This window comes from Arctopsyche grandis, chromosome 12 (genome assembly GCF_051622035.1).
Source record: "Arctopsyche grandis isolate Sample6627 chromosome 12, ASM5162203v2, whole genome shotgun sequence".
NCBI classification, from domain to species: Eukaryota; Metazoa; Arthropoda; class Insecta; order Trichoptera; family Hydropsychidae; genus Arctopsyche; species Arctopsyche grandis.
Genome location: NC_135366.1, coordinates 17290468 through 17307549, shown reverse-complemented (window position 1 = coordinate 17307549; position 17082 = coordinate 17290468). Strand labels below are relative to the sequence as shown.

The window sequence follows — 17082 nt, the reverse complement described above, 5'->3', positions numbered from 1 at the left end:
TTCGTTAGAATTCTTTAACCTTATGAAAACTGCGTCCTTCAAAAATAGTATTGATATGAAATCCTCTTGCTTAATTTCTTTAAGAATGAAGTTATTGCCTTGCCGGCACTTTTTAATATCATAATAATAATCTGTGGGGACAAACAGTAAATGATTTTCTTTAACGATATTTCTACGACACCAAAATATTTTCTTTAATATTTCTACGACAAAATATCAACATATCATTCTACACCAAATATCTACCATTCAGTGTAGACATTTATGATTTCAAAATTATGAAACAGTTCGAACAAACTTAACCACAAAAAGTTACATATGAAAGAAAACCACAAATTACACACGTCAGTACTTAATATGTACATTCAACTAAAAAAAATGAAAAATGGAGTTAGGCCAGTTTCAAAATAGCCGGCTCATATACATATAGATAATACAAATGAACGATAAAATAAATAAATATAATATATGTACTTATAACAATAATAATAATACTAATCATTTAATATATGTACTTATAACAATAATAATAACACTAATCATTTATATATATTATTATTTAACAATAATAATAATAGATATGGGAAATTTAGAATTACATACACTTGATTGAATTGCATGACGTTATGTTGACACAATTAAAATCTTCTTATAAATATTTATATTTATTTTATATTTATATTTATTTTATATTTATCTTATAAATATTTATATTTAAAGGACGTTTATGACATATTTATAAAAAGAATTACGAAAATATTAAAATTATTTTTTATCTGCAGTTGTATTGATGAGAATTTCAGTAACTGATACTAAGTTTCAGTTCGATAGGACTAACTGTGTTCAAAAAATCCCCAAAGTAGACAGTAATACTCAGACACACACATACACACAGACGCACACATAGGCACACACACACATTTTTTTCTAGATCATGAAAACGTGATCAGTGATCGATTCTGAGTTCGAATCTTTCGAATCGTCCGAATTTTCGCATGATCACAAAACTTCATCTATTGTTACTATGTACATACATATGTATATATACATAGATAAAGTAAAAATGTAAGTTTTTCAAAAATTTTCCAAAAAAACATATCTATACATGTCTCTATGAAGCTTTGTCAACAATTATTCTATAAATTGTATATCGATGTTTGTAATTGGCCAGGAAGACGCATTGGGATTTAAAAATAAGGGATAATATTTTTGACACGGCTGTAAAATAAATTACACGACAAATCTCAAATAAACATCTCTAAAATACGCTCGCACAACAGAATCGGCGCTAGCCCGGCAAAACAAACGTCAAACGGGCTGCCAGTAACAAAAATAAATTTTGACGTTTCAGTGAAATAATAACCAGTTACGTTTTCACTGGGTAATCGTAATATCTCAGCTGTCAACACTTATTTATTTAAGGGTTAGATTAGGTTAGATTAAGTTAGGGTTGGCCCTATTCATTTAAGATTAGGTTGTTGGGGTCCATATTTATTTTTGTCAAATTTTTTTTTTTTGATTTGCCGGGCGAGAACCGCATCTGTCGTGCAAGCTATTTTGGAGAGGGGCATTCTTTTTATTTGCCGGGCCGATAAATGGTACCCTAAAAATAATATCTAAAATAATTTCCCGACGACAGATAACTCGAAACCTGGGCTACGCCACGCATACGGGTGAAATCACACAGCGTTGATTGTGACACGTGGTTTTTTTTAGATTTAAACACATAGAAAAAATGAGACGTTCATGGCACGCATGCATGGCACACGGTGGAACACGTTCTTTCAAAACGACACTTTTGACCTACATATGTATGTCGTTGAAATTGTATGGTAGTATTTATCCTTGCTGGACAGTGATCTATACCAAAACGACCCTTTGGACCATTTTCGGTAAAATTGTATCCTTGCTTGACAGTGATCGATAACGGTGTATCCAGTGGTGTAGTGCTAAATAAAAAATAACCAGTTCGGTGTTTAATTTTTACGACCCTCCCCCCTCCCCCCCAGCGCTTTTTTCCTTACTCTAAAAAAGGTTGCATCCTAATTGGTAGTTCAAATATTTATAAAAAAAATCAAAAATAATTAACAAATATTCTTACTTGTTGAAATTATGATGTATTTTCTTATATTTTATAAAAACTTCCATAATGCATCCTCTTCAACATCTTTGATTTTGCACAACCCGTGTTAACAGCAACATTTCCTTTTAACAATGCTATAACAATGCAAAATAGCTTATGTCAGAACTATTTCAAAATATAGACTGGATAGCCAAGCTAGCTTATTTGACAGATATTTTTTTCATTTTGAATGACCTTAACTTATCCATGCAAGGAAGAATGTCATCTTATTTCACAATGGCAGACAATACAGATGGGTTGAAACGAAAACTAAAAACATGGAATATTCGTGTTTCAAAAGATTGCTATAACATGTTTCACAATTTGGCTGATATTAATTACAAAGGAGGAGAGGAGCTTAATATGACGACTTTGCGCGATATAATCAGTTGTCATTTGACAAATTTATCACAGCGATTCGATTTCAATTTTCCACCAGATGACGATCCGATCCACCAAAGGGAAAAGGATGGATACGAAATCCATTTTTGCCATGGAATTATGATATATCACCTGATTTGGAAGATAAACTAATTGATATGACTGCAAATCAAGAATTAAAAAAAATGTTTTGAAACCACAACTTCACTTGCAGACTTTTGGACCAAATTAAAAGTAGAATTCCCATATATTTATGAACTTGCGGTGAAAACTCTTTTACCATTTGCAACAACTCACCATTGCGAGACTGGTTTCTCAACCGTGAGTATATATGTAATTAAAACAAAACATCGTAATAGTGTGGATATTTATGATCCATTGCGTGTGACATTATCTTCGATTAAACCAAGACTGGATAAGTCACCTAATAACAAACAAGCTCATTAGTTTTTTTTTTTATATTTTCATTTTTTATCTTTGTCCAAGTATATACATATTGTAGTTCTTTGAATTCAATAAAATAAATTTTACTACTTAGATTTTATTTTATTTTTATTTGTTTACAACCTTTCAACCATATACATATATAACCTTTTCATTTTAAAATATGATCCGTGGTCCGTGAGAATTACTGAAAAATATATACTGGTCCGCCAGCTGAAAAAGTTTGACTAGCACTGGTATAGATCACTGTCCAGCAAGGATAAATACTACCATACAATTTCAACGACATATGTATGTAGGTCGAAAGTGTATTTTTGAAAGAACGTAGTGTTCCACCGTGTACCATGCATGCGTGCAATGAACGTCACATTTTTTCTATGTTTAAAAATATCTAAAAAAATAAAACCACGTGCCACATTCACCTCTGTGTGATTTCGCCCTATAACACGTTTGTCGTTGACCATTGAAAACACCCTGACACTGACCGAATCCCCTCCCCTAGAGCTTAGATTGAGCAAGTACCTGAAGTAACTGAAGTGACTGAATTAATTGAGGTGTGTTTGTGTGTGTGTGTGTTTGTTGCAGGGATGAGGTGGGAGGCGCGCGCGTCGCAGCCCACTCTGAGGAGCAGCTGTCGGGCAGTGTCGGTGGCGGAGGCGGTGGCGGGGGCCACTCTGTGTCGCAGTCGGCGGGGGGCGGCGGCGGCGGCGGCTGCGGTAGCGTTCGCGTCTCCCTGGACAACACCAACACCTGCTGCACAGACAGCCTGGTGACGGCGCTGGATGACGACGCGCTCCTGCTGCACGACGACGCCGGCACGATGGGCGCGCGCGCGCACGGCAGCACCGGCAAGGTGCACTTCGGGGGCCTCGACGAAGTCTCGCTCTATGGGACTCCGGTCGAGGCGGCGCCGCCACCGGGGCCCCCCGACCCCAAGTCGAGCTTCCTCAAGAACCAGCTGCAGGCGCTCTTCCAGCCCACCGACAACAAGCTCGCCATGAAGCTCTTCGGCTCCAAGAAGGCCCTCATGAAGGAGCGCATCAGGCAGAAGGCGGCCGGACACTGGGTCATCCATCCCTGCAGCAGTTTCAGGTACTATTCATTAATTTTTCACTTTCCACTTTTCAACTGCGACTTCTCTGCCAATTTATGTACAATGGAAAATGCATCGCTACCGATCTTCACGTGCGATGCCACCCACTATTGCAATACCTAATGTTGCAAACTAACTTTTCCGCTATATTTAATTTGTTTGATCAGCAATCGCTCAATGAATCTAATTGTATACATATATGTAATTTCAAAAGAGACTTCGTATGTATGCAAGTTTTTGTTCGTAGAATCCGTGACGTTAAATTGAATAACAAAACAAATAAAATAAAAATGGGCATTTCAGCCACAAGCTAAGGGAATAGGAGGAAAATGCGTAGAATGTCCCGAGGAGGATAGAAAGCTGCATACATACATATATAAAAAAATAATAATGAAATGTTTACTATTAGATTAGCCATGTTTAAGTTGTTTATATTACAAATACCGAGCGAAGCCGGGTAAAACCACTAGTCTATCTAATATATTATTTAGAAAGAGACTTTGTATGTATGTAAGTTTTGGTTCGTAGAATATAATAAAACTATTCAAATGCCTTTAATAAAATGTTTACTATTAGGTTAGCCATGTTTGAGTGGTTTATATTAAAAATACCGAGCGAAGCCGGGTAAAACCACGTATATAATATTTGCTAAAACTCGCATACCAATCATCGGTTCCTTTTCTTTGTGAATTAAACACTTTGTATATTAAAAAAAAATTCAATTTTTCGTCGAAGACAAGCGTACGCGGGAAAACTTTATTGAGTTTTAAGAACTTTATTTCAAAAATTCGCTAATATTTTAACTGTTTGAAGCACAGAAATTCAGATATTAAAAAAACACATTTAACACAGAAATTGTATTCACATAAAATATAAAATATTGTTTTTTTAATAATTTAATTTTAATTTTCCAAATGATATAAAAATCATCCCACCACGCATATTTAGCTATCAATTGAAGTCCGACAAAACGATTGGAGGGCGGAAAGTCAAACATACATATATGGCTACAGGCTAGTGGCAAATGGCTATCTGTCATCTAACTATCGGAAGCGATTTAAATTTCTATCGGTGAACGGACCGCGCAAAATTGCAAAGTTTCACACCGACCGGAAGAATATATGAATATTAACTCAACGATTAGCGAAGTAAAACATCGAAAAGCCTTGTAATAAAACGGTGTAAAGGTAAAATAAAGTTCTACATGCCTCAAAGGATCGAACGAAAAAAAATTGTTAAAAACGGAATTTAAAAAATTAAAAAATATTTCATACATCTATAAATTCAAATATTTAATATAATATGTACATATGTACATATGTACATATTAAATATTATTCAATAATAATCATACAACTAAACAAAATCTATCGACCTACATACATACATATGTATGTATGTACATATGTACATATAAACGTGCATATTAATCAATGTAAATACATTTTACTATAGTTACAAACACAAAACTGTTATTAAAACGTATAATGTTATGATTCAAATATTACTTGTGTAGGTTGGATCCTTTTTACATCCCGATTGTGTCAAATGTAGGTGCGCGCAAATATCTCCCAATACGACTGTGTAAACGCGCGATGTATATTACGAATTACACAATATAATTAAATATGATGAAATATAAATTTCGATTCACTCCAAGTTATACATACATACATATGTATATTGTATGATTGCATAAATGCTTCGAATTGTTAACATGAGTAAAACGTAATTTTTTTTTATTTTTTTGCTTAAAAGCATTCCAATACTTGAATGAATCGATCCAAAAATCGTTCAATAAAAAAGTAACAGCTGTTTCAACCCATCTATTTATCATAATATGCGATGAATTTGAATGATCATCATGGTTGTGTTCGTTTTCATAGGATAAATTTGACTTTTAAAATAAATCTCATTTTAAAGTTAGTAAGTTATTTAAAAAAATACATACACATTCATCTGATGTAAAATAGTTAGAATCCTACCGAACATCTAAGAATCGAATCAATCTTTCGATCACTTAATAGAATTGTATACGTCAAAACATTTATTGTTCGCCAATTAAAATACAAGTTCGCCAATTAATTTAACCGTCTTTTTCCGAGTGTATATATGTATTTTTCTTTTTAAGACAAACTTACGTCACGTTTGTATAAGAATGTTTCAGCCTCACCTTGAAAATCTACACATATACGCGGAAAAGTCACATAGCGCTTTTCGGTAAATTTTATTTAAGCAGCGGTGCGCGGTTAACGCGAACCTGCGAAAATTTATAAACTTTCGTTTATTAAATTTTACGCGAAACAATATGAATAAGCAAAGAAGTATGACACTAATTTAATGATTTGAAACAGGGCTATCTCTTTTACTATAATATATCGTAATAATTACTAGTTCATCGTTCTGTGGACGCAACAGATGACCCAGAACTAATTGAGCTCGTTTTGAAGTAATGTAAGCAATGATAAACATTCCCATTAAAAAAAAAATACTCTCGGAAAGATAAGTCTAATTTATTTGACATTCCAATAATATCAGAATACCTTTTTATTTAAAAAAAAATTCCATAGTCGAATTTTCCCATATACATATGTACATATGTATGTATGTACATATAAAAAAGTGAATCTTTTAAAAGAACCGAGCGTATAAAATATAGCATTTGATTACTATCGTCGTTTGATTTCAAATAATCCAATAACATCAGAATACTTTTTTTTTCCGCATGTTTTGCGGAATGAAACGAGTGACACTTATCGAAAAGAATGCACTCGTTCAACGCACACACATTGTAATTGCATACAAAAAAACGTACGTCCTTTCGATAAGCGTTCGTATTTAATACGTGTCGTTTTCTTTTTATTAAAAATGTTCGCATTATTTTAATAATGTACGTATGTGAAATACTTTACATACGTGCGAATACTATTAATATAATTGTACAATTTTTAAATAAAACAATGTCATTAACGCATCACAAAAACATACAACATACTACGTGTACTTAATTGAGAATTGTAAATCCCAATAATCAGCCACCAACAACTGTGACTGATAATTTATGTTGCATATAATCAACTTAATACATATGAATTAATATTATGACTATCCACGATGACTCCTTTAACACAAAACATTTTTATTATTTCGTAATAATTTTCGTAGACTTACAAAAAAACACCAGAGACCTCAAGTTATGAAAATATAAATCGCGACACTCATGTACATACATATGTACATACTTAATGCTACATTATTATTACTCGTCATGAGAAAAGATCACAGTGAGATTACATCGTGAAGCGAAGACGTCGCAAATTTATAAATCTGAAACGTTAGCATCCTAAAATATTATTAACATAAAACAATACTTGTATGGTCTTTGGCATACTTCCAACACAATATAAATGTTATATTCCATTTGGAATTGTTTTATTTTTTCCACACTTCTCCCCCGAGTCTTCCATGTAAAAAGCCCATTGCGAATTTTCCGTTGCGTAAAAAGCTCGCACGATGCAAATGCGCCAATATTTTCAGTTTTTAGAATATCTCTTAAGGTGCGCAGACCTGCCCGGCGCGGACCCTGTGCGAAAATTGTTTTTTATCCATTCATATATGTATGTACATATGTATGTATGTATGTTAGGAGAGGAAAATGGGAAAGTGGAGTTTTTCAGTGTAGTCCCGGTAATATCCGCAGGTATTATCCAACGTTCAGTTGTGAGGGATGAACTGACGGGGGGGAGAAGAGTTTAAGCGTCGCTAAACATTTTTAAGGGTGAACCTTGAACTCGCGACCTACGCGCTCGCGTACCAGCCCACAGCGATCCCTGGCCCGAACTTCAAACATCCAAATCAATATAAATCTGCATGTGTTCAATACCGACACAACGGGCCGAAATAGCCGCGAAACAAAGCTCTCACTACCTGCGAACGCGACTCGGATATATAATGAATTTATGTGTCTGTCAGAATATATGTCCATACATATAATATACACACTTTTCCAGGTATGCGTGAATGTGTCTATCTACACAACATATGTACATATTTTTGGCAATATCCATACTCCAAACAAATTTTTTTACGATTTAATTCACATAAGTAATATTATTTAAAAAAAATTATTGTTTGAAATAAAATATTTGGAAAAAAATCATCATATGTACATATGTATATCTTTAAAATACTAACTGATCTAATGATTCTGTTTTTGAAAAATATATATTTTATTCTGTAATATTATCCATTTAACCCTTTGAGTGCTGACGTCTTTTATGTTGAAAGCCCGCCACGCTGAAAATTGCGCCAACATTTCCAACTAGAATTATTTAGAAATCCAATAGAAAGCAGGTAGACAAATCGTAGCTAATCCAAACAAACCCTAGATAACTAGCGCCGAGGATTTCTAGTTTTTTAAAGGTGTGCTTAGACTCTAATATATCTTCCAACAATATAAAATAAACAAAAGAAGTCTATTAATGAATGTATTTTTCCAAAATAGCTCCATCTTATTCATTGTTGTTAAAATGTAATGCTCACAACCTACATAAATGTCAAGCCACAATCTAAAACACTCGGCAGTTAGGGATTTCCAGCGGGAAATTCTACTATGGTTATAAATTCAGAAATTCCGATGTAAACCAGTCTTTACGGATTACATGTCCCATGTTCAATGCATTTTTACTTTATCTGTGTACATATGTACGTAGTTTTTCAATGCCATCTGGAAAGGCTTAGTGGGTAGTACTCTTGTTTATTTTTTACATACTCAAAAAAGAACGCCTATCGGCGTATTTCAGGCTTATGGACTTAAACTGTTTGTATTTATAACAGTAACCGTAACAAAGGGTTAAACTGTTTGAATTTATAACAGTAACAAAGGGTTAAACTGTTTGTATTTATAACAGTAAAGATTATGCACAAAAAACTACCCAAAAGGGAGCATTACAACCAATAAAATACGCAATCTGTTTTATGTTCAAAATTTTCTTTGAAAAATAAATGTCGATCACAAAGAAATATTTTTTTCATTGAATCAACATGTTATAAAATGCGAACTAATTCGGTTATGGTAATGTGGCACCAATGGAAAACTTTTTAAGTGAAAATCAATTTTTCGTATGAATAATGCAAGTAATATCGTTGGTGCGTGTTCTGGTACACCATAAATGTACTATTTAATACCATCGAATATATATATGTACATGTGTACATGTATAAAATTTTCAAAGAGAGCAAGGTAAAGATCGCACATAAAAAAATATAGTATTTTTATTCGGTTATGCAACATTGTACGCCGAAATGTCTTTTGGCTCAAACGAATTTTCATTGACCGGTTAACTGTACCTTAGAGACCACAATCCTGCAGTAGATGTCGATAGTTCGATACTAGCGCATTTTCTTTATAGACAGATGTATGCACATATACAGTAGATATAAATACGTTGGTAATTTAATCTCTCAAGCTTCTTTATAACGTGTGTAGGTATATGATAACATTTTATTCGCGATATTCGAACAACGTTATTAAATATCGTTTCTCACTGTTTGCAGAAGAGTTGTTAATAAACTGTAACGCATATAGTTAAGTTTAATCTTACAAGTAACTTAATACACTTACAGATAAGATCCGTGTGGACTACATTAAGTGCAGTTAAGTCAGTTGCACATCATTGATTCGCCCTTCGGACTTGACCTGCCACAAAGATCCTGAGATGTGCTTTTGTTATCCGCTTACAATGTTGTTTCAAATAAAATTTTACGACAACCGTGAATTTATGGATATACATATGTATAATATTATATAGACAGAGAGTAGCGTTATTCTTTCTATGAGTATGGTCGATGTTTCGGAAGATTTTATTAAATTTCCTTTCCAAAAATACCAAAAAGGTTCTCATTTGCAAAATGAGCAGCCAATGGACCGGAACTGTTCCTTCCAACCCAATTGCTCCACCAAAATCAGATTATACAATAGGTATGTATATAAAAACAATACATTCTAATTTTCTATTACCGTCCAATGGGTCATGTGAACACCCACATTTTTCGTGCAAAATTTCACATTCAAAAGGTTTTTCTGCTCGGAATGTGCACAACATTCCGAGAATAATTTTACATATTTCACATGAAAATATGATGCAACTTAAACTGTCCCTGAGGGACCATCTATTTCGCTTCGCCTATTGTTTTCTTCCATCTTGCTCGCTAGCCCATACATATCCACATTTTCCCACGCGTCCGCATTCATACATATGTATGTATGTGTGTGTTTGTGCAAGGAAATGTAGGTATATTCGCGATTTGATTCCGAGAAAGGTTTTCACCTTTTGCCTTTTCTTATCCCCCAGAGGACTAATTTACATTTTCTGCGTTATAAACGCATATGTATATAGCTATATAAAATTATAACTGTTTCAATTCAGTCAGCCGCATGAAATATTCATTATGCCGTGTAAATCTTAGGTTTTGACAGAATACATATTATACATATCCCACATTTCGCGCTTGGATCGAATCGGAATTTAAGTCTAAAGTTACTACATATATACAGCCGTGTTCAACACTGTTGATGGTTATTAATTTGCGAAATAATGAAAGGTGTATCTACATATATGTATGTACCTATAAGCGAAGGTAAAGCACTTTTTAAATTTAATAGTAATAGCAAAAATTACTTCAATCGTTATGAACCTATCATATCAAATTGCAATGTGAAATATTAAAAATTATGATCCACCATTTTATGACATATACATTTTCGCTCGTTTACGAGAGATTCCGTAAATATTTACTTTCCCACGTCAACATGATAAAATTAATTTTAATTTTCGTATAACATCTTCACAATATTCTATCATTGATGTTATGTATAAAATAAACTAATAAAAGGTTTTGAGTGCAAAGAGATTTCATGTTGAATGAAGTGTCACAGAATTTTTTAGCAATTTCACTTACCAGGATTTAAAATTTAATTTTCCATTAGACGGTCTTTATTTCGCACTTCAGCGTAATAAATCAAGCAAACAATTGAAACAAAAGAACATTGTTTAAATTTTTTGAATAAAATAAACTGTTAAAACAATGTACGCGAAAACAATAATGAAATTTTTGAATTAAAGAAACTATTATATTAATTTAAATGTATATGTTACAGTTGAATTAGTATATTTTTTCACTAGTTGGAATATATTCCGTCTAACTCACGTAAGTTGATTCATATGGCGAATTATTACATTCCAACTGGTCAAAATATATAATATTACAACTGAAAATACAGTTCAACTATAATTTGATACCAGATACAATTGAGAGATTAGGTTTTCGTGAAAATGTTACTTGACTAGTAAATTGAGTTGGAAAGTCAAGTTTTGAACACATTCTTAGAGTTATCGTAATACGGTACCCAATCGTAATATCTGACAAATATTGGAGCATTATTGAATTTTAAAGCATTCCTTAAAACATCAGAACTATTAAAACTCGACTGTTACATTAAAACTGGCGCATATTGTTGAAAGTAGATTTGCGCTTGTAGAGATATAATTTACCAGTTGGATTGTATTAGAATAAATATGAATTACCTAAAACGCCAGTTGGAATATATTATTATAACTGAAAATACACTTCGACTGTAACATGTACAACAAACGCACATTTTACTTTTGAGTATTTAAAAGATTTAAAATGCACTTTCGATAGTTAAATCTATTGCTGAAACATTAAAATTTCAATTTAAACCATTGATTATTTGATTCATCTTTCACTTCGACTAATGAATGATATCTGATAATGCTGATTCAGTCAGTTAAATTATATTTAACTTATGTATTTCATTTTCATACTATTCACTGTAATATTAATGAATTTTTAAATCATTCTTAATTTATTGATTTATGGGGGTGATAAATTAAAGACTTAAAACCAATTCCGCATTGAAAAAAATTCGGATGTGACCAACGCATGACTTTATCTATGTATTTGAGGAATATAAGAAGGTCACAAAACAAAATTCGATAGTTAAACATACATAAACATTCACACATACCGGTTATGAGAGCAATAAAAAAATTGACCAGTTGAATTGTATTCGAATATGAGTGACCTAAAACGCCAGTTGGGATATATTACAACTGAAAATTCACTTGAACTGTAACATGTGTATGTTTATGAGTACATGGAACAATTCAAATAAACATTATGTATCTACATATGTACATATGTAGTAGAGTTGAAAAATATTATTTTCACGTGTAAATAAATAGAAAGATGAATGTTGTTCCTTGGTGAAAAACAAAATTATATAAATTCGTATGATGTATAACGGGAAAGCTCGGCGCACAACATCGTTCAGGGGAGAAAAATCGAGGCGTCGCGTCGAGGCGAGGGATCGCAGGAGATTAATCACCGCGGACCTCGAATATCTCGAGACGCGAAATTCCCGGGATAATACGGCAAAGTTGCGGGATTTTGGTGCTAAATCGAGGCCACAACACGAAGGAAGAGTGGTACAGCAATATCAACCTCGTTGAACGGGCCACATCCTCGAGCTCGAGAGAAACTAATTAAAACGCACCCACCAGAGGCTACACGACTCAGCACTATGAAATGAAAAGAAATTCATTGGACCTCGAGTGTCTTCGGCCATTCGACGTCTCTTGGATGTCTTTAAAGCCAAATAATAATGAACATAATACGCACGTTCAATGCCTTTTTTGCATATTCTAAAAATAGTTATAAAAAAAGCTTGTAAAAACACTCGTGTTTATATTATTGTCTCGAGTGTGCTCGGATTTCGTCAATTAGCACACGCTGCTTATTAAGTACGAAATCGTCAAAATCATAAGTAGAGTGTATTGTAATGTAACACGTCTAAACATGCGTGTCCAATAACGATGACGTATTATTATTTATTTTTATTTCGTCTTGAAAAAACCTAAGAAATATTAACGAAACGAGCGAAGCATGAACGATTGGGGATGATTGATTGAGGTGTTTTTGTCACTGGCGATTGTTAGCCGAGAATAATTCGAGTATTTTTACGTAACGAGAAAATCAATTCCTAACTAAAACAATAGCATTCTATGTAGTTTCGTGTTCAAGATAAAATAATACATCAATTTATATTAAAAAAAACACTGGTTATTATATTTATACTGCAAGTGTGTTCTTATGATATATATATTGTGTGCCCTTTTCGCGTCTGTAACGTCCGTTTGAATGTATGAAGTGTCTATAATAATATGAAATATGAAACACGAAAAGAGCTATGTAATAGCTAATATGTTGGAGGTGAAATTGACAAAAAGAATAAATGAAACGTGCGTCGAATGCTAAGCAAAAATCTACCAAAATACACGCTAACGACTGTTTTTCACATCAACCCATCCCGAAAATGTCTGGAAAAATGTTTCATTTTGAAATATGATTTTTTTTTTGTTATGCTTTATATCTACATATGTGTTTAGTAAATGTTAAATAGAAAACAATGTTTAGCGGAAATTTATGCGCAATAACAATTGCACATTCGAACTATCTCGATTATTTCATAATTGCATATAAAACCAAGTCATTTTATTACGACACTCACAGGGAAATGCAATCGGATATTTTAACCTTTCACCTATATACCTACATACATACATGTTTCGTGAAATGTCTTTATCAATAATAGCTGAATTTGCAAAAATACATCTATTTTATAAATATTTATATACGTATTTATTGGTTTTTCGTAAAATAGCCCCATCTAACATAATAATACATAACTTTAATTAATAATGTATGTATTCCTAAAACATTTTCACAACGTTTTTCTAATTGAGATTAAACTTTTCATATATGTACATATGTATGTATATTTCCAATGACACATGTACAAATGTTAATTTTTCACATAATTTTAATTCTAAAAGCTATTTCCCAGCTCACTTTATCTTGAAATATCAGTCTTTAGATGAATGTAAAAATTTTGCCAATATAATATGCAGTAAAAATTAACAACCTTACTAACATACATACTGTTGAATGCCATCACCTTAATTAAATCATCACAGCATTATAATTTGTACCATATATGTATTTGTCTACCTGTGTAAGTTAAAACTACATAATATGTTTAAAGGTGGCGTGAATATACACATTCATTATGAGTGTTTGTCTTTGGTTTCAAATCATATTTAATTTACATGGGAAAACCGTGAATTTTCTCTACCTGCACACAGAGAGATGTAATAAGAATAGAGGGGCCCTTACGAATAAATAATTGTTGTCAATTTTACGTGGTACGTCTCTATAAATACGCTACATCGCACGGAATACAATCGGATCAATTTACTTATAAAAATGTATCCCATGTTGTTTATTGTGGTTTTTAGAATGTATTGTGCAATTTTTACCGATGCTTGCCCATCTTACGAGTAATATAAACAAACAGTTTTTATCGGACATACGTCGAGAACCAAGCGTCAAATACGACTGATGCTAAAATTATTTAGATCTGTCCGTGGACAGAATGTCACTTGACAACAAAATAACACCTAAAGCCACTTCTATTATGCGGCCAGACTTTCGCTCGAATTTTTCCACCAGCCACAGAGTTTGCTGGAAATTTCCTCAGCTCCCAGTAATGCACTCGGATTATTTTGGCGGTAAATCTGACAGCAATTCGCCGTCTAAAGGGTTCAATTTTGTATGTAGACTTCGGAACTCTTGAAGCTATGGCCGGCAGCTGTCAAACGCCCGCCACACAAACAAACCGCAACCGTTTTGGCCACAACGTCGTAAACAGCCGGCCAATATCGATATGTGCAATCGTTGCACAGCGACGAAATTCACGCACAAACCTCCCGTAAATATTTACTTGAGTTAACACAAACGCGTATGAAGCTCTAATACTAGACGCATCGGCTGATCTAGAATTTATGACTGTATTAAAAATAGAACCCACCGCTTATTTTATAATGAAAAGAAATACATTCGCCGCAGCACAAAAACACTAAACAAATTCAATACATTTTTTGTTGCCCATCGGTGGTTTCTTTGAACGTTCGTTTTACAACAAGCTCGCGATTAAGTCATATATGTTAATCGTGATTGTTTAATTCGAACTGTTGCGTCGGCAACTGTGCAAACACTCCTAATGAACACGTGGCAAATTGATTGACATACGTCGATCTGGAGTGGCGCACTTTCGACGTGCACACGTCAGATAAAATCACATAAATCCACACAGTTACCAGTAAACAATAACCTAGGATTCCATTCAGGTCAATGTCGACAAATGCCACCGGCGAAAACTAGTGACCACCAAAAAAAGTCGCACCAAATTTGAAATCGGACTAGTATTGAAAAAAAAAGATATCGAATCGTGAAACGAATTTGAAGGCTTGCCATTTTTTTGACTTATTGATGAATTTCATTTCCGATTTTCATTGGTACTAAATAAATAACTAAATACAATTCGTATTTACAATTCGTATACAAATCATCAATGCAAAATTAACAACGTTGTCAAAAAACCAGTGGCGTTTTTTTTTATTTTAACTACATATTTGCACATAATAAATATTCACTGAACAGAGTATATAAGAAAATAAATTAGAAATAAGCTCAATGATTTTAAAATTTCTTCTTTCATTTGCTTTAAAAATATTTGCGAAATCTCCAATAATTTTTTAAATTCTATTTTTTATGCTTATTTATGTTCAATGGCCAGTCATGTAAGATAATTTATTCTTGACTGTCCGATAGTTTATAATAATTATTATTTTTTCATGTTGAGAGTTTAAAAATTTGGGCCTCTTGGCAGGCTGGGCTCTCATGTTTTGCATGACCCTGCTATGAGGTACATACATAGCTACGCCACTGATCGTTACGTTACGTTCTTATATTAGATGTTTGTAAGCTTAACAATATTTAATTAAATATTTCTCATATGGTTAAGACTCTCTCAAAACCCTTCATTGAATATTTCAAAAATATTCAAAGGTTAATTTTTTTCTAAAATCCTACTCTTATTTTTGAAATTTTCGAGCAATTTGGATTATTTGCACATTATTAAGGTATAATTAGGTTCATCTTTTATCTGCCTTTATTACAAAGATCATATAATTTTATTTTTATTTTAATCCGATTCATTCTTATGTATGTACATATATAAAAATCAATATTTGTATGCGTCCCTACATATACCATTTCAATGAAACTTACATGAGTTAATGTGTGCATGCCCGTGATGGTTTCTGTAAAAAAATCGTCCAAAAACGTGAACGGGAAAACAGGAATGAGTGGCATTGCAACGCATGCGTCATTGTGTGCATGCTCGCGATGGTTTCTGCAAAAAAAATCACACAAAAACGGGAAAGGGAATGAGTAGCATCGCAACGAATGCCGCGTTCAGCTAGTTAATTTATACAATTTTGGACCATTGTAGCATTTCAGAAATCTCTAATGCGCTACAATGGTCGAAAATATAACAGAGAGAAAAAAAATAATACACATATACAGACAAAAATACATTTATGCATAAAAAAAACGATAGCATTATAATAATAGGAGATAATGTAAAAATATCAAATAAACACAATACATACATATATGTACATATAGTAATAGAATACATACTCCAAGTTAATATATATTTTTATTTCAAAACGAAGTCCCCTTTCCCCAAATTTTCACTTCGATAAGTTCCTGGAAGGCACCGATAATTAAAACTGAAAAATACATAATACGTAACGAATTCCTGGAAATCCGAAATATACAAAACGTTTCTTTGGAAGTATTGCATAATTTCGGCAAAGCACTCGCATAAATAATATTTCCCGAAATGCATTACGTCAGTTTTCAACGAAAATTTCTTCGTTACTTGTACTTGAGGGAGTATTGATATTACCCATATTTACATATGTATATTTCAGTATCTTTGAGTTACATAAGTTTATCGATCTTAAATGTTCTGTCTCACGGGAAATTTGCTCTTCTTATGAAACTTTCAATAAATATTTTGAGGGGGAAAACCACAATCCATCTATTCTTG

At 33.0% G+C, this 17082-nt stretch overlaps 2 protein-coding genes and 1 long non-coding RNA gene across 12 annotated transcripts in view; 2 read left to right on the top strand and 1 right to left on the bottom strand.

The window, feature by feature from the left end:
• LOC143920291 (uncharacterized) overlaps nt 1–17082 on the bottom strand; it is a 319990-nt gene that overhangs the window by 77867 nt on the left and 225041 nt on the right. The window lies entirely within an intron of this gene.
• Nucleotides 1–17082, top strand: part of LOC143920299 (uncharacterized) — a 319815-nt gene that overhangs the window by 77868 nt on the left and 224865 nt on the right. The gene's annotated exons all lie outside the window — the stretch shown is intronic.
• Nucleotides 3532–17082, top strand: part of LOC143919788 (potassium/sodium hyperpolarization-activated cyclic nucleotide-gated channel 2-like) — a 64078-nt gene continuing 50527 nt past the window's right edge. For 8 of the 10 annotated variants that reach the window (XM_077442319.1, XM_077442314.1, XM_077442316.1 and 5 more), the window contains exon 1: nt 3594–4039. In XM_077442319.1, coding sequence (XP_077298445.1) covers nt 3768–4039 — 272 coding nt within the window. In that variant the 5' untranslated portion in view covers nt 3594–3767. Of the gene's footprint in view, nt 4040–17082 lie in introns of all 10 variants that reach the window. The other 2 variants (XM_077442315.1, XM_077442313.1) reach the window with 2 other exon arrangements.